Genomic DNA, 24,205 nt, shown 5'->3' with positions numbered 1-24,205 from the left:
GCTGGAATGGTAGCTTGAGACAGTAATATATTTATCACTGCAAATATGTGTGCAAATGGAGATTTCACTTCTTATTTTTCAATGTGAAAGCAGAGAAGGTGTATAAAGCAGCTTGACGTTAGTTACTTGCAATTCAAAAAAACATTAGCTATCATTGAAATTAGAAACCCTGGTGGTGTAGTGGTTAAGAGCTTTGGCTGGTAATGAAAAGGCCAGCAGTTTGAGTCCACCAGGCCCTCCTTCGAAACTCTATGGGGTGGTTCTATTCTGTCCTACAGGGTTACTATGAGTTGGAATCAACTTGACGGCAACAGGTTTGGGTTTTTTTGGTTATCATTGAAATTACTTAGTATATGTTTCTCATAAAGTGCTACTTTGTTTTGTAATTTCTGGTTGGATTCACTAAATATTACCAAGTCTGTTGCAAAGCTAATTCCCAAAGCCATTCAGTGTTTGATAATAGTGGTTGAGTGTGGCTTTCCTTGTTCACAAAAATTTTAATCTTGACCCTGAACTCAGAATAATCTCAATGAAACATTAACACTGTTAAGCCATCAAACTGCATGTGGTAGGGCAAATCATAATATTCAGCTTCTATTTCTCACAAAAATTCATGGAACTCATGATAGGTAAGTCCATGAGAGTGAATGAAGTTCATGGCTGACACTTTTGCATCAATAACACATGATAAATTCAAATATTTTCTGAAAAGTTCCTGTTAATGAATATTGCAATGAGTAACAATAGGTTTTAAATACTTTATTTTTTCCTTACCTTTGTTACTTTCTTCAGCTAAACTTTTTATGCTCCACACATATTTTTGCCACCAACAGTTGTAAGACATCTTAGCAGATTCCACTTCAGGTTGTATTTAATTAATATTTTCCTAAATTCTTGTTAAAATATTCTCACCTATAATATTCTACAGAAACAATTCACATAGGCTAATTTTTAAGTGACTTCAAATTTTGTACTGAGTAAACAATAACAGATCAGTGTAGATAACATTTACTCATCAAGAACCAAGACAAACCACTCAAAAGCATTTGGCTTGTTTTGTTGTTAACTGTTGATTTTTATCCTAATGTTCTGAATTCTTTGAGCAACTTTTCTCATCAAAAGACTAATACCATATTTTGACATAAATAATGCATGAACTTCTACTTTGCTTTGAACCAATGAATTAGCATAGCTTGTTTACAGAAATACCTCAAGTGGGGAGGGTACAGTTGGCAAAACAGCTTAGAGGGTGAGTGTTACTTGCATAAAAACACAGTAGTTTTAAATTCATTTTCTCTGGGTACATTTCTTTGGCTGCTGCAGTCAACCACAAGTAAACAACTTTTCTTGCTTGGCTGACAAATGAGCCACTTGATATGGTTGCATGTTTTAAATTTTTTAATTCTTGTGAAGATCTACCATGATAAAACATCTACTGTGACGAATTATTTTGTTTTAAATTTTCTAATTTTTCTCACCATTGCTTTTTTGTGAATCGGAAATATGATGAGTGCTTAGCCTGGTAATATCAATGTATATTGTATTCTTTTAGTATGGTTATTACACTAGTTTCCTATTGCTGCTGTAACAAATTACCATAAATTTAGTGGCTTAAAACAACACATATTTATTGTCTTACAGTTCTGGAGGTTAGAAGTCCAAGGGGGATCTTAAGGAGCTAAAATTAAAGTGTTGGCAAGGCTTCGTTCCATCTAGGGGATTTAGTGAATAATCTGTTCCACTACTTTTCCCAACTTCTGGAGGCTTTCTGAACTACTTGGCTCATGGCCCCCAGGCAGCAATTGCATCACCCCAATGTCTGATTCTATCATCCCATTTCTTTCTCTGACACTGACTCTCCTGCCTTCCTGGTATCAGAATTCTTGTGATTACATTGGTCTTACTAGGATAATTTCCTCATTTCAAGATTTTTAGCTTAATTATACCTGCAAAGTCCCTTTTGCTATGTAAGGTAACATATTTACAGGTTTTGTCCAATTTCCTCCATTTGTCTTTTTCTTAATTTAATGGTGGCTGAAAAAAAAAAAAATTTTTTTTTTTTTTTTTAACAATGGAGCCCTGGCTATTAACCAAAAGGTTGGCAGTTCAAATCCACCAGCAGTTCCTTGGAAGCCCTATGGGGCAGTTCTATTCCGTCCTACAGGGTTGCTATAAGTTGGAATCGACTCGATGGTATGAGGTTTGTTTTTTTTGTTGTTGTTGCTGTTTTTTTTAACAATGACTGGGAGCAATGGTGGCACAGTGGTTAAGCCAAAAATCGGCAGTTCACATCCACCAGCTGCTCCTTGGAAACCCTATGGGGCAGTTCTACTCTGTCCTAGACGGTCACTGTGAGTTGGAATCAACTTGATGGCAACGGGTTTGGTTTTGTTTCAACAACGGCTATTGAAGCTGTTTGTGATCAGCTGCTAACCTAAAGGTTGGCAGTTCAAACCCACCGAGCGATGTCATGGAAGAAAGGCCTGGTGATCTTCCATAAAGATCACAGTCGAGAAAACCTTATGAGGCAGTTCTACTCTGTAACACGTGGAGCCACCGTGAGTCAGAATTTACTTGATTGCAATGGACATAATGATGGTTATTAAAGTGATCTTTGCTGCAAGACTTAATCACTTCGATCAACAGAAATTTCAGGGGGCCTTTGTGACCAAGGAAACCCTGGTGGCGTAGCAGTTAAGTACTACAGCTGCTAACCAAAGGGTTGGCAGTTGGAATCCACCAGGCATTCCTTGGAAACTCTATGGGGCAGTTCTACTCTGTCCTATAGGTTCACTATGAGTCGGAATCAACTTGATGGCACTGGGTTTGGTTTTGGGTTTTGTTTTGTGGCCAAAGAAACCCTAGTGGTGCAGTAGTTAAAGCAATCGACTGCTAACCAAAAGGTTGGTGGTTGGACACCTCCAGCAGTTCTGCGGGAGAATGATGTGGCAGCCTGCTTTTGTAGTGATTTACAGCCTTTGAAACTCTATGGAATCGCTAACTCTATGGGATCACTATGTGTTGGAATCGACTTCATGGCAGTGGGTTTTTGGTTTCGTGACTAAAATTATTTCTCAATCATATCAAGGACACTTTTGGATCTAAAAGCTATTGCAATCCTTTGATGACCCAAATTTTTATACTCTATTTCCTCTTATTTCTGCTTGCAACCTGGCCAGCTCTTTCCTGAGCTCATCTCTTTCATATAAGTACCCTGGAAAATGCAGGCAACATTAGCTAGTATACACTACTAAAATTGTTTTCCAACCTCTTCCCCTAGAGCGACAATTCAATAAGCACATGGCTTGGCTACCAAATTATTGTCACCAAGAGATTTTTGCAATTATCTTTTCCACAGTATAATAATACTCTCCTGATTTTCAGCCTGCTGACCACCTTCCTGTTGATAAGCCAGAGTGTCCAATATTTAATGGAAAATTTAAGTATTACTTAGGCTAAGTGCTTAATATGTTAAGTAGTACCCTGTAACCATTGCCATCAAGTCGATTCGGACTCATAGTGACACTGTAGGACAGAGTAGAACTGCCAGATATTAGATAGGCTAATTTAGGGATTACAGGCAGTTAGTTAACCTTAAAATCTCGGTAGTTTAACACAATTAAATTTAATTATCCTTCATGCTGTAGTCCAATTTCGTATTCACTGGGCAGCTTTCTATGCAGTGATTCAAAATCTAGTCTCTGGAAGGAGATTTGAAAGAGAAATTTAAGTCTCCAAACATAAAGATTCTGAGAAGATATTAACAGGGAATGAAACAGGAATTTAGGTTTCGGATAGATATTAAAACAAATTAGAAAAATTTAGAAAAATTCAGCCAAAAATAAATTCAGTTTAGATCTAAGAATGACTAGATGCTAAGTTCAAGAACTGGCCTAAAGCTGTTAAAATATATTAACGTATTTCCTGGGATGCTCCTATGACTAGGCCTGATCAAGGAGCCTCGATCAACAGGTAGGCATATACTGGCCTCAGCCATAGGATTCAGAGGGTGGCAGGGAAAGGAAACCAGGCAGATGTTACACTCTCTCTGCAATGGGCATCCTAGCATGGTATGTGAGATCACCAGGACCTAGGGAGAGTTCCTACTTAGCTGTGGGGGTTGTCATTCTTTCCTTGTGTTGATCATTAGTGACACTGTAACTTTGGGAATTGGTTTAAAGTTTAGGAGTAATTTCTCTCTTGTTTTGCTTTGGAACTTATTTGCAACAGTATTTACATCAGGGTTAGCTGTATATTCTTTTCTATCATTAATATTCTGTTTTATGGTTACTATTTTTTTTATGCTTTATTTTCTTAGTTAAAGCCAATAATGTCAGTGACTAAATATAATAGATTTAAATAAACAAAGAATGTAATCTCAACCATCTTATAAAATAGATATTATTGTCAATAAAAGCACACTATGTGTTAGGATATGTACCCGTTCTAATAAATGAATATGAGACTCGCCAAGATTAATTTAGTAAGAGACAAAGAAAGGATATGAACTCAGGTCTGATACAGTGCTTTCAGATTTTTCAGAATATTTAGGAGAATTTTGGATAACTAGCATTGGCTGTTCCAATCAACACAAGACATGTAGGTATGTATCTTTGAAAACTTAGACTAAAACAGAGGTGCATATAAATGCTGGCATTTCCTTGAGTTGAGGTAAAGGCTGGGAATCCAATATTGATACAGCTAGATGGATCATGGGCCACTGCAGAGGACAGTGGGTAGGGTGGCTCTAAGTAGGCAATTTTTTTCAGAGGTTGTTGTAGGGTTCTGTCTGTCCACCTATCTACCTACCTACCCATCTACCCACCTACCCATCTACCCACCTACCCATCTATCCACCTACCCATCTATCCATCTACCGATCCATCCATCCATCCATCCATCCATCCATCCATCCATCCATCCATCCATCCATCCATCCATCCATCCATCCATCCATCTGCCTGCCCGCCCGCCCGCCCACCCACCCACCTGCCCATCATCTACCTATTGTCTGTCTGTCTGTCTATCTATCTATCTATCTATCATCTATCTATCATCTATCTATCTACTGTCATCTATCATCTCTCCTTCATTTGCTCTAAATGGAAGGAAATTCTGACGTTATCTCTATGGATCTCACAAAATCTATGCTTCTCTTACAGTTTTGGTGTTTAGAAGTCAAGTCGCTTTGTGAAATTTCCTAGTCTTTTCTGAGCTGATGCCTCATGACTCTGCAAGTCTCTGGCTAAAAAAGTCACTCATGAGACAGCCCCCCTGGTACAGCTATAGGGAATCCAGAGAATCAAGGACAAGATTGGATATGCCAGAGCCCTGGTGATCTGGACTCTGAGGCTGCCTCTAGGCTCAAAAGAAGAGAGCTCTGTGTTTGAATAACAATGCATGTAATGGACTCAGGAGGAGAAATGCAGAAAGTGTGATAAATATTTGCTATTAGGGGAAAGATTAACTCTGGTTTTGGAAACCTGAGTAAATGAATATCTCTTGAGAAGAAAATTCAGCAGGTTAATTGATAGCAAGCTAGTGGCTTTAATTTGCTGTTTGTGCCTTTTGAAGGAATGTCCTAATTAGGGGTGAGGATCTTCTATCAGCCTCTTTGGCACCTGATAATAAAAATAATAATACTAATAATAATAATAGGTAACTTTTGCTCAATCCTTATGTCAAGCATTGTACTTCTGAATAATTTCATTAAATTCTCACAACAGGTCTATAAGGAGGTAATATCGTTAAATCCATTTTATAGATCAGCATACTTAGGCTCCTAGGCTGATAGAAGATATCTGACTCTGCCTCCCTGGGTTCAAAAGCGCACCTAGCCCCAGAGATCAGGGGAAGTAAACACACTTGCCTGTACAGATAAGAAGAGGAAAGAAAATTCTGGATCTTGGGTTGGCTCTGCCAAATCCTGAGTATCTGTTTCTGAAGTCCTGGGGTTTTAACATGTGCAGCATTTATAGGTCTGTGGAAAGGCAGAGGCCATCTTTGAATATCCTGTGGACATGGATTCTCAGCTTTCATTGGGTCAAGGTGAGCATGGAGAGAGTTTGGGGCTAGGAGAAGAGGAAGGTAGGTTTTACTGGGATGGGTGGCATGGCTTTGTTTGGATTCAGGGTTCTACAAATGTGATCACCCTTACTTTAAAAAAAAAAAAAAAAAGAAAAGCCATTGCTGTCAAGTCGATTCAGACTCATAGTGATGCTGTAGGAAAGAGCAGAATTGCCCCATTGGGTTTCTAAGGAGTGGCTGGTGGATTCAAACTGCCAACCTCTTGGTTAGCAGCCAAGCTTACACTGCACCACCAGACCCTCACTTTGGGCTTCCTAAAATGCTTTCAGGATTTCAATCATGAATTTCTTCTATACTTATATATAAGAAGTAGACAACGAAGTGTGTCTGGACAACTATTTCTGAATACTCAATAAACCAAAACCAAACCCATTGCTGTTGAGTTGATCCTGACTCATCGTGACCATATAGGATAGCATAGAATGGCCCCATAGGGTTTCCAGGGCTGTAATCTTTACAGAAGCAGACTGCCACATCTTTTTCCCATGGAGCAGCTGGTGGGTTCAAACCACTGACCTTAGATTCTATATATTGCTGCTGCAGTTTCCCCCGGGGTATCTATAACTTAGAGTAGGGGTTGACAAACTATGGCCTATGAGCAAATTTGGCCTGCCCTCAGTTTCTGTAAATATAGTTTTATGGGAACATATTGATCCTCATTTACTTATACGCTATCTATGCTAAGTGGTGCAAACGGTTTATGCTTGGCTGTTAACCTTAAGATTGACTATTTGAACTCACTAGTGATACTGCAGAAGAAAAGACTTGGCTATCTGCTTCCATTAAGATTACCAAGAAAATCCTATGAAACAGTTCTGCTCTGTAACACATGGGGCCACCATGAGTTGGAATGGACTTGATAACTACTAACAACAACATGCTGCTTTAGTGCTACAAAGGCAGTTAGAGGAAAAAAAAAAGATAATACAAAACTCAGAAATGGTTGACATATATCACATACAGGATAATAAAAAATAACTTTCGGAAAACATGGGTCAAATGTGTCAATGCAATAGCTCTTGTTTTTATTCTTCATCATCGCATGGTGACATGATTTACCAGTGTCCTCCTTTATGTAGACTGAAATTTAACTGAAGTGGTACGATTCTGTTTCCACTGGTCTTGTTTTGTGGTTGAAATTATTCAAATTACTGAAATAAAATCAAGCTATTTTAGTCACAGCAAGGTAAAATTACCTTCCTTTGGAATATCTTTCAGAGATGATGAAATGATGCACAAAGCCCTGTGCTGAGAAATGTATTTACTTCAGACGAAAAACCCAAGTTACTAGAAAAATTCAATTTGAAGTAGAAAATACATGCTACTGGATTCTTTATGGAATAGTAATATGCCACCAAATAGAATATGATTTTATGCAGCACTGAATGTGCTCTTGGAAAGATGATTTCCTAAACACACTTGGGAGAATATAATTTGAATATAAATGTTCTCTTATTTAGCACTTAAAAGTTTATATGAATTTCAAATATATCAGAAGAGATCACTTGGTGAATTGAGAGGAAAGTGTTTTTTCCTTCTCTGTAAAACAGAGAAGTCCAGTAAAGGCGTCTCCAATTATACAGTCTCAGCTTCTACAGCAAATATATTCTTAGATGAAGTGATTTCTCCTGGAATCTGGTGTGTTTCAGGGTTCTCTTGAAAAACAATGCGCGTGCTCACACACACACAGAAAGAGAGAGAGATAAATTTATTTTGAGGAATAATCTCATGTGATTGTGGAGCCTGGCAAGTCCAAAGTCCGTGGGTGGGCAATAGGCTGGACATTCCAGCAGCATTGTGTACAAAATCCATAGGTCAGGTGATGAAGGAGTGAGAAGAATTTTGGCACAATGTCTGAAGGCAGAATCTTCCCTTGGGAAATCTTTACTTTTGCTCTCAAGGCCTTCAACTGATTGAATGAGGCCCACCCACGTAATGGAGGGTAATCTGCTTTATTTAAGGCACTTGATTTAATCAAATGTAAATACTTCATAACAGAATCTAGACTAATGTCTAACCAAACAGCTGGCCACCATAACCTGGACAAATCGACACATACAATTAGCCATCACATGATATTTGGTTCTGGGCATGGCCCAACACAGGCACAGGAACAACTAGAGAATATTTAGAAGAGAACAACCGAAATTTTTTATGAGAACAGAGTAAAGAAATTGGACAAGTTTAATCCTGGAAGGAAAAGGTTCTGAAAGGATATTTGAAAAAGAGTTAACCATTACGGCCCAATGAGTAGGACCAACATGACGTATATTAAATAGAAATATAAGGAAAAGAGAGTTCAGCTGAAGGTTCAGAAAAACTCAAATACAGGATTTAAGGGTGGAATGGATGGTTAGGGGATGCCGAGTTTCCCATTTCTGAATGTGCACAAACAGCTATTCTGAGGGATAATTGTGAATTTGGAATTATTATAAGTAGTTATAAAAGAAATCATAAAGGATACATATTGAAATTCTTTATAATAAAAATGAAATAAACCTATAAAAACAACTCATTGAGGAAAGCATTGGAAAAAATATGGCAAAAGATTTCTAACAGCTATATGTGAAGATCTTAGTCTTATTCTGACTTAAAAGAAAAAAATTAAAGCACAATAGATAAGTGAACAAAGGATACATGTAGACAATTCACACATGATAAAAGAAACAACTGAAAATGTTTAACCTTACAGTTAAAAAAATTCAGATTAAAGCAGTAATGAAGTGCCATTTAAACCTATGAAAGAAATACGACAAAGGATTAAAATTAAATTGATAATACTCACTGGTGGCTAAGTTGTTTTGAAACTAATTTCATATATTGCCAATGGCATTGAACATTGGTACAGCCTTTGGACAGGCAGTAAAACAAACTAAACCACATCATATAGAATTGTTCATGACTTGCTTCATTAAATCCATTTTTGATAATGCAGCCTAAGGAAATAACTTACACAGTATGAATTGCAGCAGCATCTATAAAAGTGAAAGATTTAGAAGGAAATAAACTATATTTCCAACAAATCAATGAAATATTTACCAGCCATTAAAAAGTAATGACCCTCACGTGTCTGTCAGTTTGTCCTACTGTGGGGGCTTGTGTGTTTCTGTGATGCTGGAAGCTATGCCACCAGTATTCAGATACCAGCAGGGTCACCCATGGAGGACAGGTTTCAGCTGAGCTTCCAGACTAAGACGGACTAAGAAGAAGGACCCGGCAGTCTACTTCTGAAAATCATTAGCCAGTGAAAACCTTATGAATAGCAGCAGAACATGGTCTGATATAGTGCTGGAAGATGAGCCCCCCAGGTTGGAAGGCACTCAAAAGATGACTGGGGAAGAGCTGCCTCCTCAAAGTAGAGTCGACCTTAAAGATGTGGATGGAGTAAAGCTTTTGAGACCTTCATTTGCTGATGTGGCATGACTCAAAATGAGAAGAAACAGAGGCAAACAACCATTAATAATCAGAACCTGGAACGTACAAAGCATGAATCTAGGAAAATTGGAAATCGTCAAAAATGAAATGGAATACATAAACACCGATATCCTAGGCATTTGTGAGCTGAAATGGACTGGTATTGGCCATTTTGAATTGGACAATCATATAGTCTACTATGCTGGGAATGACAACTTGAAGAGGAATGGTGTTGCATTCATCGTCAAAAAGAATGTTTCAGAATCTATCCTGAAGTACAACGCTGTCGGTGATAGGATAATATCTATACGCCTACAAGGAAGACCAGTTAATACGACTGTTATTCAAATTTACACACCAACCACTAGGGCCAAAGATGAAGAAATAGAAGATTTTTATCAGCTGCTGCAGTCTGAAATTGATTGAACATGCAATCAAGATGCATTGATAATTACTGGCAATTGGAATGCAAAAGTTGGAAACAAAGAACAAGGATCAGTAGTTGGAAAATATGGCCTTGGTGATAGAAACAATGCCGGAGATTGAATGATAGAATTTTGCAAGACCAACGACTTCTTCATTGCAAATACCTTCTTTCACCAACATAAACGGTGACTATACACATGGACCTTGCCAGATGGAACACACAGAAATCAAATTGACTACATCTGTGGAAAGAGACAATGGAAAAGCTCAATATCATCAGTCAGAACAAGGCCAGGGGCCGACTGTGGAACAGACCATCAATTGCTCATATGCAAGTTCAGGCTGAAACTGAAGAAAATCAGAGCAAGTCCATGAGAGCCAAAACATGACCTTGAGTATATCCCACCTGAATTTAGAGACCATCTGAAGAATAGATTTGACGCATTGAACACTAGTGACCACAGACCAGACAAGTTGTGGAATGACATCAAGGACATCATCTATGAAGAAAGCAAGAGGTCACTGAAAAGACAGGAAACACCAAGACGGATGTCAGAGGAGACTCTGAAACTTGCTCTTGAGCATCAAGCAGCTAAAGCAAAAGGAAGAAATGATGAAGTAAAAGAACTGAACAGAAGATTTCAGAGGGCCTCTCGAGAAGACAAAGTAAAGTATTATAATGACATGTGCAAAGAGCTGGAGATGGAAAACCAAAAGGGAAGAACACACTCGGCGTTTCTCTAGCTGAAAGAACTGAAGAAAAAATCCAAGCCTTGAGTTGCAATAGTGAAGGATTCCATGGGGAAAATATTAAATGATGCAGGAAGCATCAAAAGAAGATGGAAAGTATACACAGAGTCATTGTACCAAAAAGAATTAGTTGATATTCAACCATTTCAAGAGGTGGCATATGATCAGGAAGCAATGGTACTGAAGGAAGACGTCCAAGCTGCTCTGAAGGCATTGGTGAAAAACAAGGCTCCAGGAATTGATGGAATATCAAGTGAGATGTTTCAACAAACAGATGCAGCGCTGGAGGTGCTCACTCGTCTATGCCAAGAAATATGGAAGACAGCTTCCTGGCCAACTGACTGGAAGAGATCCATATTTATGCCAATTCTCAAGAAAGGTGATCCAACCAAATGTGGAAATTATAGAACGAGATCATTAATATCACACGCAAGCAAAATCTTGCTGAAGATCATTCATAAAATGGCTGCAGCAGTACATGACAGGGAACTGCCAGAAATTCAGGCTGGTTTCAGAAGAGGACGTGGAACCACGGATATCATTGCTGAAGTCAGATGGATCCTGGCTGAAAGCAGAGAATACCAGAAGGATGTTTACCTGTGTTTTATTGACTATGCAAAGGCATTCCACTGTGTGGATCATAACAAACTATGGATAATACTTCTAAGAATGGGAATTCCAGAACACTTAATTGTGCTCATGAGGAACCTTTACATAGATCAAGAGGCCGTTGTTCAGACAGAAAAAGGGGATACTGATTGGTTTAAAGTCAGGAAAGGTGTGTGTCAGGGTTGTATTCTTTCACCACACCTATTTAATCTGTATGCTGAACAGATAATACGAGAAGCTGGACTATGTGAAGAAGAACAGTGCATCAGGACTGGAGGAAGACTCATTAACAACCTGCGTTATGCAGATGACACAACCTTGCTTGCTGAAAGTGAAGAGGACTTGAAGCACTTACTAATGAAGATCAAAGACCACAGCCTTCAGTATGGATTGCAACTCAACATAAAGAAAACAAAAATTCTCACAACTGGACTAATGAGCAATATCATGGATAAACGGAGAAAAAATTGAAGTTGTCAAGGATTTCATTTTACTTGGACCCACAATCAACAGCCATGGAAGCAGCAGTCAAGAAATCAAAAGACACATTGCATTGGGCAAATCTGCTGCAAAGGACCTCTTCAGAGTGTTGAAGAGCAAAGATGTCACTGTGAAGACTAAGGTGCGCCTGAGCCAAGCCATGGTATTTTCAATCACATCATATGCATGTGAAAGCCGGACAATGAGTAAGGAAGACCGAAGAAGAGTTGACGCCTTTGAATTGTGGTGTTGGCGAAGAATATTGAATATACCATGGACTGCCAAAAGAACAAACAAATCTGTCCTGGAAGAAGTACAGCCAGAATGCTCCTTAGAGGCAAGGGTGGCGAAACTGCGTCTTACATACTTTGGACATGTTGTCAGGAGGGATGAGTCCCTGGAGAAGGACATCATGCTTGGTAGAGTACAGGGTCAGCGGAAAAGAGGAAGACCTTCAATGAGCTGGATTGACACACTGGCTGCAACAATGAGCTCAAGCATAACAACGATTGTAAGAATGGCGCAGGACTGGGCAGTGTTTCGTTCTGTTGTGCATAGGGTCGCTGTGAGTTGGAACCAACTCGACGGCACCTAACAACAACAACAAAAAGTTATGAACATCTAATAACATAAATGTTATTTATAATAAAATGTTATGCAGAAAGGTAGAAATAAAAATGATACATACTATGATTGCAACCACGTAAACTATGGAGGCAAATGAACAAAGAGCAAAGAAAAATAAAAAACAAAGTACCAAAGGTGGGGAGATTATGGTGAATTTTTCTTTTACAATTTGTCTTTAAAGTAGCATTGTATTTATTTAAAGAAATAAAATTGAAACCTTTTAGGCATTACTGTGTATACTTTTTAAATCTTGAGACGTCCATATGTGCATGTGAAAAACTAACTGGCTTAGTTTTGGGAATAGAAATGTAAATAAAAATGCATTTAATCAATTTGTAAACTCATTTTCCCTAAATGTCAGCAATAGCCAACATTGTTTCGAAACACTGAAAATATACAGACTGATATGATAAACAGATGTTACCAACACAGTTAAGCAGTCTGTGTACGTAGTACCCCTCCTCTACATATAAGCTGTTGTTAGGTGCTACTGAGTCAGCTCCGACTCATAGTGACCTTATGTATACCAGAATCAAACGTTGCCCAGTCCTGCGCCATCCTCACAATCATTGCTGTGTTAGATCTCAGTTTTGCAGCCACTGTGTCAATTCATCTTACTGAATGTTTCCCTCTTTTTTTGCTGACCCTCCACCAAGTATGATATGTTTCCCCAGCAATTGGTCCCTCCTAATGACGTGTCCAAAATAAGAGGGATGAAGCCTGGCCATCCCTGCTGCTAAATAGCATGCCGGCTGTACCTCCTCCAAGACAGACTTGTTTGTTCTTCTGGCAGTCCATGCTATATTCAATATTCTTCACCAACACCACAATTCAAATGTGTCAGTTCTTTAGTCTTCCTTTTTGGCTGTCTAGCTTTCACATAGGAGTCCTTGAAGGCACAGTGGTTAAGAGCGTCACTGTTAATCAAAAGATCGGCAGTTTGAATCCACCAGGTGATCCTTGGAAACCCTGTGGGGCAGTTCTACTCTGTCCTACAGGGTCGCTATGAGTCTGAATTGGCTCAACGGCAATGTTTTTTTTTGGGGGGGGGGTGGGTGGCTGGTGGTTTGCGGTTAGATTGGCTCAATACCACTATCCTAATTTGGTGTTTATCGTCCCCAAGCATTTAAAAATATTTATACTTTCACAAATATATCCCTACACACTACAGATTGTTTTGTACATTTAAAAAAAATTATATAAATGTTGTGCTATGCATCTACTTTTCTGCATCTTGATTTTTTCCTAAACTTTGTCTTTGAGATTCTTCCCTGTTGCTATATGCAGTTCTTACTCATTTCCAATGCCATAGAGTATTCCAAACTATAAACATATCACATTTTATTGGTCATTGCTCCTACTGATTGACATTTAAGTAGTTTCTAATATTTTGCTATTAAAATATACACCTCCTTGTACATGTGGATGAGAATTTCTCTAGATGGCTGTTGTTCAGTAGAACTTTTTGCAACGATAGCAACGTTCATTGTGCTGCCCAGGATGGTAGCCACTAACCACACAGTGGCTACTGAGCTCTTGAAACGTGGCTCATGCAATTGGACTGCATTTTAATTTAATTTAGAATAAAATAGCCACAAATGGATAGTGGCTATTGTATTGCACAGTGTAGCCCTGGATCCCTATCCTTAGGAATACGTACTGGGTCATGTGGAGAGTACATTCTTAACTTTAGATATTGCAAAACTACCTCCAGAATTGTTTGGAGGATTGTATAATGTATAGTCCCACCACAGCCACTGCCATTGGGTCAGCTGTGACTCATAGTGACCCTATAGGACTGAGCAAAATTGCCCCATAGGGTTTCCAAGGCTATAATCTTTACAAAAGCAGACTGCCACATGTTTCTGCCGCTGACCAGCTGGTGGGTTCGAACCACCAACTTTCCACCTAATAGTCAAGTGCTTTAACTACTGTGCCACGAGGGCTGTTTATAATCCCACTACTGGTGTGCAAAAATTCCTGCTGGTTCATATCCTCACCAACAATGGTGTGATCCTACTTTTTAATTTTGTCAATTTATTTTTCAATTTTGCCTTTGTGGTTTTAATATACACTCATCCAACTCTTCGTGAGCCAAAGCAAATTGGGAAACGTTTATCGGTCATTTTTGGGTTTTATCTTATGAAATACCTGTTTTGTCTTCTTCCCATTTTTCTATAGAATGTTTGTACTCATTACTTTTAGTTTTTTTTTGTGTGTGTTTACCAACACTTTGTGATTATATATTGCCAATCAATATCTCACTAGGGCCTGTGACTTTTCTTTTCATCAATTTCATATAGCAGAACTTAAGTATGACTTTAAGATACATGCTTTTTGAGGTTTTTAAAAGATATCTTGAATTTTCCTCATGAATTTATTTTACTTTTCACACTTAGGTGTTCAATCTATGTGGAATTGCTTTTGTGTGAAACAAGGATATAATTTTATGTTTTTGCTCTCACATAATTAATTTTCATAGCCCCATTCATCTTCAGTGTTACTCCTGTCACACAGTAAGTATCCATATGTGCGTGGGATGGTTTCTGAGGCCTTGATTCGATCATAGATGTTGATCTCCCAAATATTTATTCTTGCAGCAAAGACTCTTAATTCCAATAACTTTATAACTTCTTGATATATGGCAGATTAAGTCTCCCCGTGCCCAAATATGATTCTTCTTCAAAATATTTTTGACCATTTGCTTTCCTATATTTTAGAATCACCTTAGAAGAGCTTTTTTTTTTTCTTATTAGAACTACCAGGGAGAATTGGCATTTTAATGATATTTAGTCTTCCTGCCTGTTTCTTCATTTAACTGGCTCTTTTAAAAAATTGAATCCCTTTGGTTCTCACTTCTGACCCTCACTGTTATTGCTGTTAACATCTTGTTCCAAGCCCCTATCATTGTTTGTGACAACACCTGCGGTAGTAATGTTCCTCCTACTTCTGCACTTGCCACTCCCTCCTGATCCTGCCTATTCTCCATACAGTGCCCCAAGTGATCCACCTGTCAATCAGATCATGCTGCAGCCTGGCTCAAAATGTTCTAAGGACTCCCATCTGACTCAGCATAAGTTACAAATCCCTAACCATGGCCTAGGAAGACCTTTGTCACCAGGCACTTTTCTGACCACATCTTCTGTTAAGTTTCAGCTCACTCACTCCACTGAGCCCCAGGTAAGCACGCTCCAGCTCAGACCTGTACACAGGGTTCTCTCTGCACTTCTCTTCCTCCAGGCATGTGCCGGCTCCCCCCTCATTTCATTCAAGTGTCTGTTCCAATGCAGCCTTATCTTAGATAGGACTTGCCTGCCCACGTGTCTAAAGTATTTCTCCTGCCCACATCACTTTACCCCAGCCCAGCTTCTTTTTTTTTTTCATAGCAGTAATTACCACCTGACATCACATTTACTTTTATCTGTTTATTTTCTGCTTCCACCATGAGGATGTGAGCTCCATGAGAATAGAATAATGGCTTTGTGTGTTTTCTTCACAAGGGGCCTAGAACTGTGCTGTTATAGTGTGTCCTCAAAAAATATTTATTAAGTATAGTTTTATATTTTTCCATAAGATCTTTTGTCTCTCATTGATAGACATATTCCTGGATCCTTTATATATTTTTTAGAAGATTACATTTTCTGTAGTTTTCTTTTTTCCCTCTTTATAGCTGTGGTTTTGTGAAAGAAAAAAAGTTACTCAAAAGTAAATTCATTGATATTGTTTCTACTTTTACATATAGTCACACTCTTATTCCAGTTTTTTAAAGCACTGAAAACTGGACATAAACAGGGGAGCAAGTTTTAAGTACAATATTTTGGTGGTGACAGGAATGTATCGTGCCATCTGTCACTCAGAATAAAGAAGAAAATTCAGAATCTGCCATGCAAACAATCTCTAAGGACAATGATTTAATCCTAATACAAAGGCAAAAGGCAGGGGGAGGGGGTTGTCTGTGGCTGAGGGTACACAAGAATCTGCAGCTTGGGTTAGCCTATTCTAAACTCCTCCAATGGTTCTATTCTTTGCCAATATATTTCACCACAGATGCAAGCCACTATGGCTCAAGACGCATTCCTGCTTTTCTACCTGGAGGTCTATTACGTAAGGGCAATTACTCTGCAAAGAGGTGACAATTCATTCATGGAAGATATTGAATTCTCGGGCTGAAAACTGTGCATCAATAATCAAAGGTCAGCAGACCACAGTAAGAAAACTTCACCGAAATAGTGCCACTGCAGATGGGCAGCATCCAGGTGCCACAATGAATAAAGTGTGTACAGAGCATAAGCATCTGCTTAGTGCCTCAGGGATCCTGTTGGCAGGCACCTCTCTGAGATCAATTTAGTATCATACCATTAATGCTCTACACCCAAAAAAATAAAAAATCTTGCTCCAAAACCAGTTGATATCATCAGTGCTTACATGCTAGATCAACAGGGCTGGACCTGTGTAGGCGTGGGATCTGCTGACCTTCAGAGGAACTGCTATCTAGTTAACAACATGGAGCTTTGATAGATGAGATAATGTTTAGTCAACTGAAGCTCATCTTTTACTCAGTACATATAATTTCAGCTTCGTTCAACTGAATAACTTCTGCTGCTCCAACATTCAGGGTATTGACTGCTGTCTTAGAGCTTTGATATACTGTTATTTTGATCATGGCAATTATAGGGTGTCTCTATATTGGCTATAGATAACCAGGTTGTTGGGAGGATGAAAGGGGCTCCATGACATTGCAACGTAATTGAACAACCCATGATTATCTTCACCAGCATATAAGGCAAAGAGGAAAACTAATATGGCAGTCTGGTGAAAAGGAAGAAAAATGATACAGGTTACCATATATTAATGACCAAAGAATCATACTTAAATGCACTTTGGGTCCAGAAAAGGGAAAATAAAGGAAGTGGAATAAAAACCATTTCCACCAAGGGCTGCACTTAAATGAAACAAGCTTGCTCAAATTAAATTCATGCTTCTTAGTTCTCACTTTCCCATAGTATTGGCATAATTCAAGGATGGCATTTTGCCAATTATTGCCAGCATGAGAAACAGCACATTAGCCACTTCTTCTTCAAGGAGCAAAGTTCTTAAGAAACAATTGATTACTGCTTGCTGGCAGATAAAACAGTAGTTCCCCTGAGGATAAACCTTGGGTGGGGGGGGGACTCAATCTGAACACATTCATCGCTTTAATGGTCCTTGGAAGAAGAGCCTTATTTTTTCCCTTTTTTCTGTTCAACATTAGAGGAATTTTGTTTTGTTCAGCAGTGGTCTGCAAGCTACTAATACACTCAGGGCCTCACAAAAAGCTACAAAGGATTTGGAATATGTAATTTCAAACTTCTTGGTTCTTCTTCCAAAATGGCATACCGTATCTAAACGATCTGTCTAAAATTTGTTACTGTCCTCAAGTTGTGGTTGTTGTTTGTTAGTTGCTGTTGAGTCTATTCTGACTCATGGTGATCCTGTGTGTACACAGCACTGCTCCACTGGGTTTTCAAGGCTGTGACCTTTCAGAAGCAGATTGCCAGGCCTGTCTTCCCAAGAGCCTCTGGGTGGGTTCAAACCACCAACCTTTTGACTAGTAGTTGAGGGCTTAGCTGTTTGTGCCACCCAGGGACTCTCCTTTCCTCATAAGAATGAGTAAAATACATTTTTTGGAGGATTTAATGTGAAATCCCAAATCAATGTCAGAAAAAAAAAAATCACAAGAAAAAAAAGGCCTTCAAATTAACAGATATCCTCTTGGAGACTAAATTGCTATTTACCATAGTAATATAGCTGATAAAAATAAACCTCATGCCCTGCTGAAATTTCAAATATAAAGAGGCTGCAGAAAAATTGTTTGTGATGAATCCAGGGTGTACAGAGAGACACTTAAATTTACACATTCAATAAATACTACACATGCCAAAGGAGTACGACATTTATAAATTATCGCTCAGCTCAGCTTGCACTAGGTTGTTGCCATAGCAATGGTGACGGGATAGTTAAAAACCACTTTACCATTTCTGTAGCTTGTGGTAGTTCTCGGCTATCCATTTCAGTTTTTATTTTCTTTAAAGAAAAATGCCTCTACACAGCATTATAAATATAATTTGACAATATATGCATCTTCTTTTCACTTGAGTGCAAAACATAAGAATAGGAAAACATTGGATTAACTGCCTTTATTGGGCATCGGCTTGTCTTTTTTTTTTTCTTCTAAGATTCTGGTGCACCAAAAATTTAACATGTAATATCATAATCCCTTCTAACACTGGGGCTCTTTATACTCTGGTAAAACAAAAAAATAGAGATGTGAAGGATCAACTCTTGAAGTGATTCCCAACCCTCACACGCTCCTTCCCTATACGCCTATCAGTCAGAGTCCTGGCAGGAAACAGATGGCCTACTCAAGCTGGCTAATTAAAGAGTTTGACAAATGGACTATTTATAAAGATGTGACTGGAGCTCAGGAAGCTAACAAGAAATGGTGCAGGTACCTCCCAAAGACAGAACAGCCAGAGCTGTTACTGCTCCTACGCCAGAACCTATAGAGGGCCGCTGTACAGAGAGGACCACCCATCAAGAGATGCAGTCCTCGGTAAGGTGACATAGCCAACCACGTTAGTGACCTGGCAAGGCATGAATGACTTGAACGTCACCTCCTCCAGGTATCCTGTCAGTTTTCCTCATTGGCCAAACCAAACCAGAATCCAGACAGCAAGGGAACCCATTAGTAGTCTATACAGGTCAGCCCCTAGGATGTAGAAAAGGAGAGAGAGGATCTGAAGTTTTAAGTATAAAGGAGTGGAAGGCAATTGGCATGTCGAACCACCTGTGGAAAAGATGAACACATTACACAAGAGACACAAAGACTCACAAGTGTTATAAGGTAAGAGAAATATTTAATTTTGCACAAGAACGAGCTTATACTGAACAAATTCAACCAAATAATATCAAGTGCAGTAAAACAAGGAAATAGGGATGACTTTTCCTGTTAGAAAATATTAAGTAACCATGCCTGTGTATTATTTTTTATCGTTACAATAACTTGTTTCAGATTTCTTTTCAGAGTGTGTACTATACATAACATGTTACAGCGTCTTTGCTTTGCTTCGGAAAATATAATTCATTCACTGCCTTATGGGGTTTGTTTTGTCTGTTTGTTTGTTTGCAGTGAGGAGCCTAACTAATGGTGACGATTCTGATCTAGAGTAAAATTTTCTGCACCAGTGAAGCTAGAGGTTTTCTGAGATCCAATGGGCTCGGGTTTACATCCAGGGGTCACGATGCCATTGTGTGTGTTCCACACTCATTCTTTTACACGGTGATGTCAGGCCCAGGAGAGGCAGAACAGTGGTCTCGTTTTGCCTCGAGAATTTTCCTTTTGTGATTTTCTCAAGCTCCACAAATTTCATAATTGAAAGTTCAGTCAGCTATTAACAAAGCTGCACTTAGCTGCCCACAATTCATCCAATTTAAGTTTTAACTTTTTTTTTGGTCTTTTTAATGAAAGAACATTGTTTTAACCAGAAATCTCCCATGAGACAGTTAACTTCACAGTTCCTGAAGGCACTGTGGATCCACTGAGCAACAGATGTGGCCATTCTGGAGAAAAAAAAGTAAGAAGAGGGGTATGAATTTTTAACGACATTGGTAAATGCTCACGCTGATTGATTGGTGAACACTGCCGTATCTGTAAAGTTTGTTATCTACTTCTGAAACCCAAAATGATGAATGGTGCGATCACTTTTCACGTCTCTGCTATGACAGAACCGATTATTATGCCGAGTTATTTGTGGCAAATCACAGGCTGGCTTTAGTTACCCACATGGCATCCTCTTGTTTCACATTTGTTCTTTTGCAGTGAAACCTGTGTGAGCTGGAACTCGACCAGACTACCTTGTTTTCCTGGTTCTCAAAAATTTTGCACCTTTGACAGGATGCAATCTTTCCACTTTTCTATTGCTCACTTTAGTGAAAAAAATTTGAATTTTCCTTCTCTGACAGGTTTCCACCTTACACAGGTTCTGGCTTTCTCACGTTTGAATGTATTTATTCATTTGCAAAATATTTATTGAATATATTGAACACTAGATACATAGATGTATAAAGCAAAGTGATCACTGGCTTCATAAGAAAAAAAATAAGACTTACCATTTATTGGGGGAGAAAACTAGAAGTTCCAAACAAACACATAATCACAAATTGTGAAAAGTGCTAGAAAGGAAACAAACTGGGTGCTATAATAAGATTAATAAAAGACTGGCTACTTAGACAGGGAGACCAGGGTCCCTTTCTCTGTGGAGGTTATATTTAAACCAAGACCTGAAGGAAAATAAGACAGCCACGTGAAGAGGGAGGCCAAAAGCACAAGGAATAGCTTGAGTAAAGGGTTTGAGGTGAGAAAATAATCGTGTAGTTAAGAAACTTAAAAAAGGCCTGAGTGAGGATTTGAAGTTGGTGAAGAGAACAGTGTATGATATGAAGTAGGAGAAACAAGCAGGGAAGGGCTCATAATTCATTTTTTATACAAAAGTACTAAAATAATAGTGTCTTAACAAGAAGAAAAAAAACTCATTTCCTATTCTTTTGATTCCTTGTACTCTCACTTTCCTCAACTAGCTAATTATAATGATAGTGTTAATACATCACAATGATATTACAAGCATAATGATAATATCCTTCCGCTTCTGGAGTGTATACTCTGTGTAGACACTTCGCCAGGCACTTTAAGTACATTATCTCATTTCAACCTCACAGCATTCCCAGTGGGATTGCTATTATTAATAGTACCTTTTAGATTCAGAAACTGATCAGAAAGCTTCAATGTCATGTCCAAAATCATACAGGTAACAGATGGTAGAGCTGGGATTAAAATTCAGGTTAGTCTGACTCTGAAATTTATCTTCTATATTTTCTCTCGGAAAATTGACTTTAGATGATTTGAAAATGTATTATATTTTAGTATGATAGAATCAAATGTGTCTTTGTTGTTATAATAAGATAAAACTTTAAAATATGTGTAGCCTGAGTTGAAGCACACTAAATAAAGGAAAAGTCAGTCTATATCCAAGAACAATAGAACAATATTATCAACTTAATCTAATCCTCTTCCTTTGTAAATTTTGATCAAGCAGACTGTTTTTTTCTTTTTAATTCTTACAGAATCATCTCTCAGCTCTCTTGTGCATTTTCAAGCTTTGTCATCATGTTCAGAGGCAGAGGTTTTCTGACCATACTTGGTTAACATGGTCCTTCCTAATCCCTTAACTCCATAAAATGTTCCCCTAACAACAGAACTTCAAATTATATAAAACAAAAACTGATGGAACAAACAAAAGTAAGAAATTGTAAGCCCACAATCATCACCAAAAATTTTAATATCCCTAACTCAGTAATTCATATTAGCAAGCACACAAAAATTAGTAAGGGATGCAATAATTGAAAACATGTCAACCAACTTTACCTAAAAATGACCCAAATGTCCATCACCAGGTAAAGGGATAAATTGTGATATTTCCATGCAATGGAATTTGACTTGGCAATAAAAGAATCACAAACTACTGATAACCTCAAAAAAGGAAAAATGTCAAAAACATTATGATGAATCAAAGAAAAATCAAAAGCCTTTGCAGTTGAGTTGATTCTGACTCATAGCAACCCTATAAGACAGAGTAGAACTACCCTGTAGGGTTTCCAAGGAGCGACTGGTGGACTCAAACTGCTGACCTTTTGGTTAGCAGCCGAGCTCTGAACCATTGTGCCACCAGGCCTCCTGAATCAAAGAAGCCAGACATAAAAGAGGACATATTGTATGTGTCCACTTACATGAACTTTTACAATAGGCAAAATTAATCTATTATGATGAAATACAAATAGAGGTGGCCTATGGGGAGTAGGAACCAAATGGAAGGGGACACAAAGGTATTCTTTAGAGTGTGGGAAATATTCTATATTTTGATTTATCAAACTCATCAAATTATACACTTAATAACTGTGAACATCACTGTATATAAATATAAAAATAAAAACTGACCCATTGAAACTTAGTCTACTAGAAATAGTAACCACCTCCTGTCAAAACTAATTATTTTTATATAGTAACAGTTACAATATGTTTCCTTATTGTTATTGTTGTTAGGTGCTGTCCAGTCAGTTCTGACTCACAGAGACCCTATGCACAACCAAACAAACCACTGCTTGGTCCTGGGCCATCCTCACAATGGTTGCTATGCTTGAGCCCACTGTTGCAGCCACTGTGTCAATCCATCGCATTGAGGGTCTTCCTCTTTTTTGCTGACCTTCTAGTTTACCAAGCATAATATTCTTCTCCAGGGACTGATCCCTCCTGATAACGTGTCCAAAGTATGTGAGATGTAGTCTTGAAATCCTTGCATCTAAAGAGCATTCTGATTGTATTTCTTCCAGGACAGGTTTGTTTGTTCTTTTGGCAGTCTATGGTATATTTAATATTCTTCGCCAACACCACAATTCAAAGGCTTTGATTTCTGGTCTTCCTTATTCATTGCCCAGCTTTTGCATACATATGAGGCGATTGAAAACACCATGGCTTCGGTCAGGTGCACTTTAGTCCTCAAGGTAACATCCTTGCTTTTCAACACTTTAAAGAGGTCTTTTGTGGCAGATTTGCCCAATGCAATCCATTGTTTGATTTCTTGATTACTGCTTCCACAGGTGTTGATTGTGGATCCAAGTAAAATGAAATCCTTGAAAACCTCAATTTTTTCTCCCTTTATCGTGATGTTGCTTATTGGTCCAGTTGTGAGGATTTTCGTTTTATGTTGAGGTGTAATCCATACTGAAGGCTGTGGTCTTTGATCTTCATCAGTAAGGGCTTCAAGTCCTCTTCACTTTCAGCAAGCAAGTTCGTGTCATCTGCATAACACAGGTTGTTAATGAGTCTTCCTCTGATTTTGATGCCCTATTCTTTTTCACATAATCCAGCTTCTCGGACTATTTGCTCAGCATACAGATTGAATAAATATGGTGAAAGGATACAACCCTGACACACACCTTTCCTGACTTTAAACCATGCCATATCCCCTTGTTCTGTTCCAATGAATGCCTTTGGATCCATGTGCAGATTACTCATGAGCACAATTAAGTGTTCTGGAATTCCCATTCTCCACAATATGTATACATAATTTGGTATGATTCACACAGTCGAATGCCTTAGCATAGCCAGTAAAACACAGGTAAACTTCTGGTATTCTCTGCTTTCAGCCAGGATTCATCTGACATCAGCAATGATATCCCTGGTTCCATGTTCTCTTTTAAGTCTGGCTTGAATTTCTGGCAGTTCCCTGTTGATATACTGCTGCAGCCACTTTTGAATGATCTTCAGCAAAATTTTGCTTGCATGTGATATTAATGATATTGTTTGATAATTACCGCATTTGGTTGGATCACGTTTCTTGAGAATAAGCGTAAATATGGATCTCTTCCAGTCAGTTGGCCAGGTAGCTGTCTTCCAATTTCTTGCATATATGAGTGAGCCCTTCCATTGCTGTGTCCATCTGTTGAAACATCTCAGTCCGTATTCCATCAGTTCGGAGCCTTGTTTTTCACCAATGCCTTCACTACAGCTTGAACTTCTTCCTTCAGTACCATTGGTTCCCACTCATATGTTACCTCCTGAAATGACTGAAGGTCGACCAATTCTTTTTGTTATAATAACGCTGTGTATTCCTTGCTTATGACCCTGTTATTTCTGGTTCCATTTTTAAAGAAATCACTGTCACTCTTTCCATAAAAATGCTAACCTCCAAAGTTAAGACAGTCAACTTTAAATTTTCAT

At 38.5% G+C, this 24,205-nt stretch overlaps 1 protein-coding gene and 1 long non-coding RNA gene across 2 annotated transcripts in view; one reads left to right on the top strand and one right to left on the bottom strand.

Moving 5' to 3' along the window:
• The window catches only part of LOC111752325 (uncharacterized), a 104,496-nt gene that overhangs the window by 54,039 nt on the left and 26,252 nt on the right, over positions 1-24,205 (top strand). The gene's annotated exons all lie outside the window — the stretch shown is intronic.
• The window catches only part of NELL2 (neural EGFL like 2), a 392,904-nt gene continuing 387,585 nt past the window's right edge, over positions 18,887-24,205 (bottom strand). Inside the window, exon 20 of the mRNA XM_010595995.3 lies at positions 18,887-19,992. Coding sequence (XP_010594297.2) covers positions 19,942-19,992 — 51 coding nt within the window. The 3' untranslated portion in view covers positions 18,887-19,941. The remainder of the gene's footprint in view (positions 19,993-24,205) is intronic.

Source organism: Loxodonta africana, chromosome 4 (assembly GCF_030014295.1).
Source record: "Loxodonta africana isolate mLoxAfr1 chromosome 4, mLoxAfr1.hap2, whole genome shotgun sequence".
Taxonomy (NCBI): Eukaryota; Metazoa; Chordata; class Mammalia; order Proboscidea; family Elephantidae; genus Loxodonta; species Loxodonta africana.
This window is presented reverse-complemented; position numbering and strand designations above follow the sequence as displayed.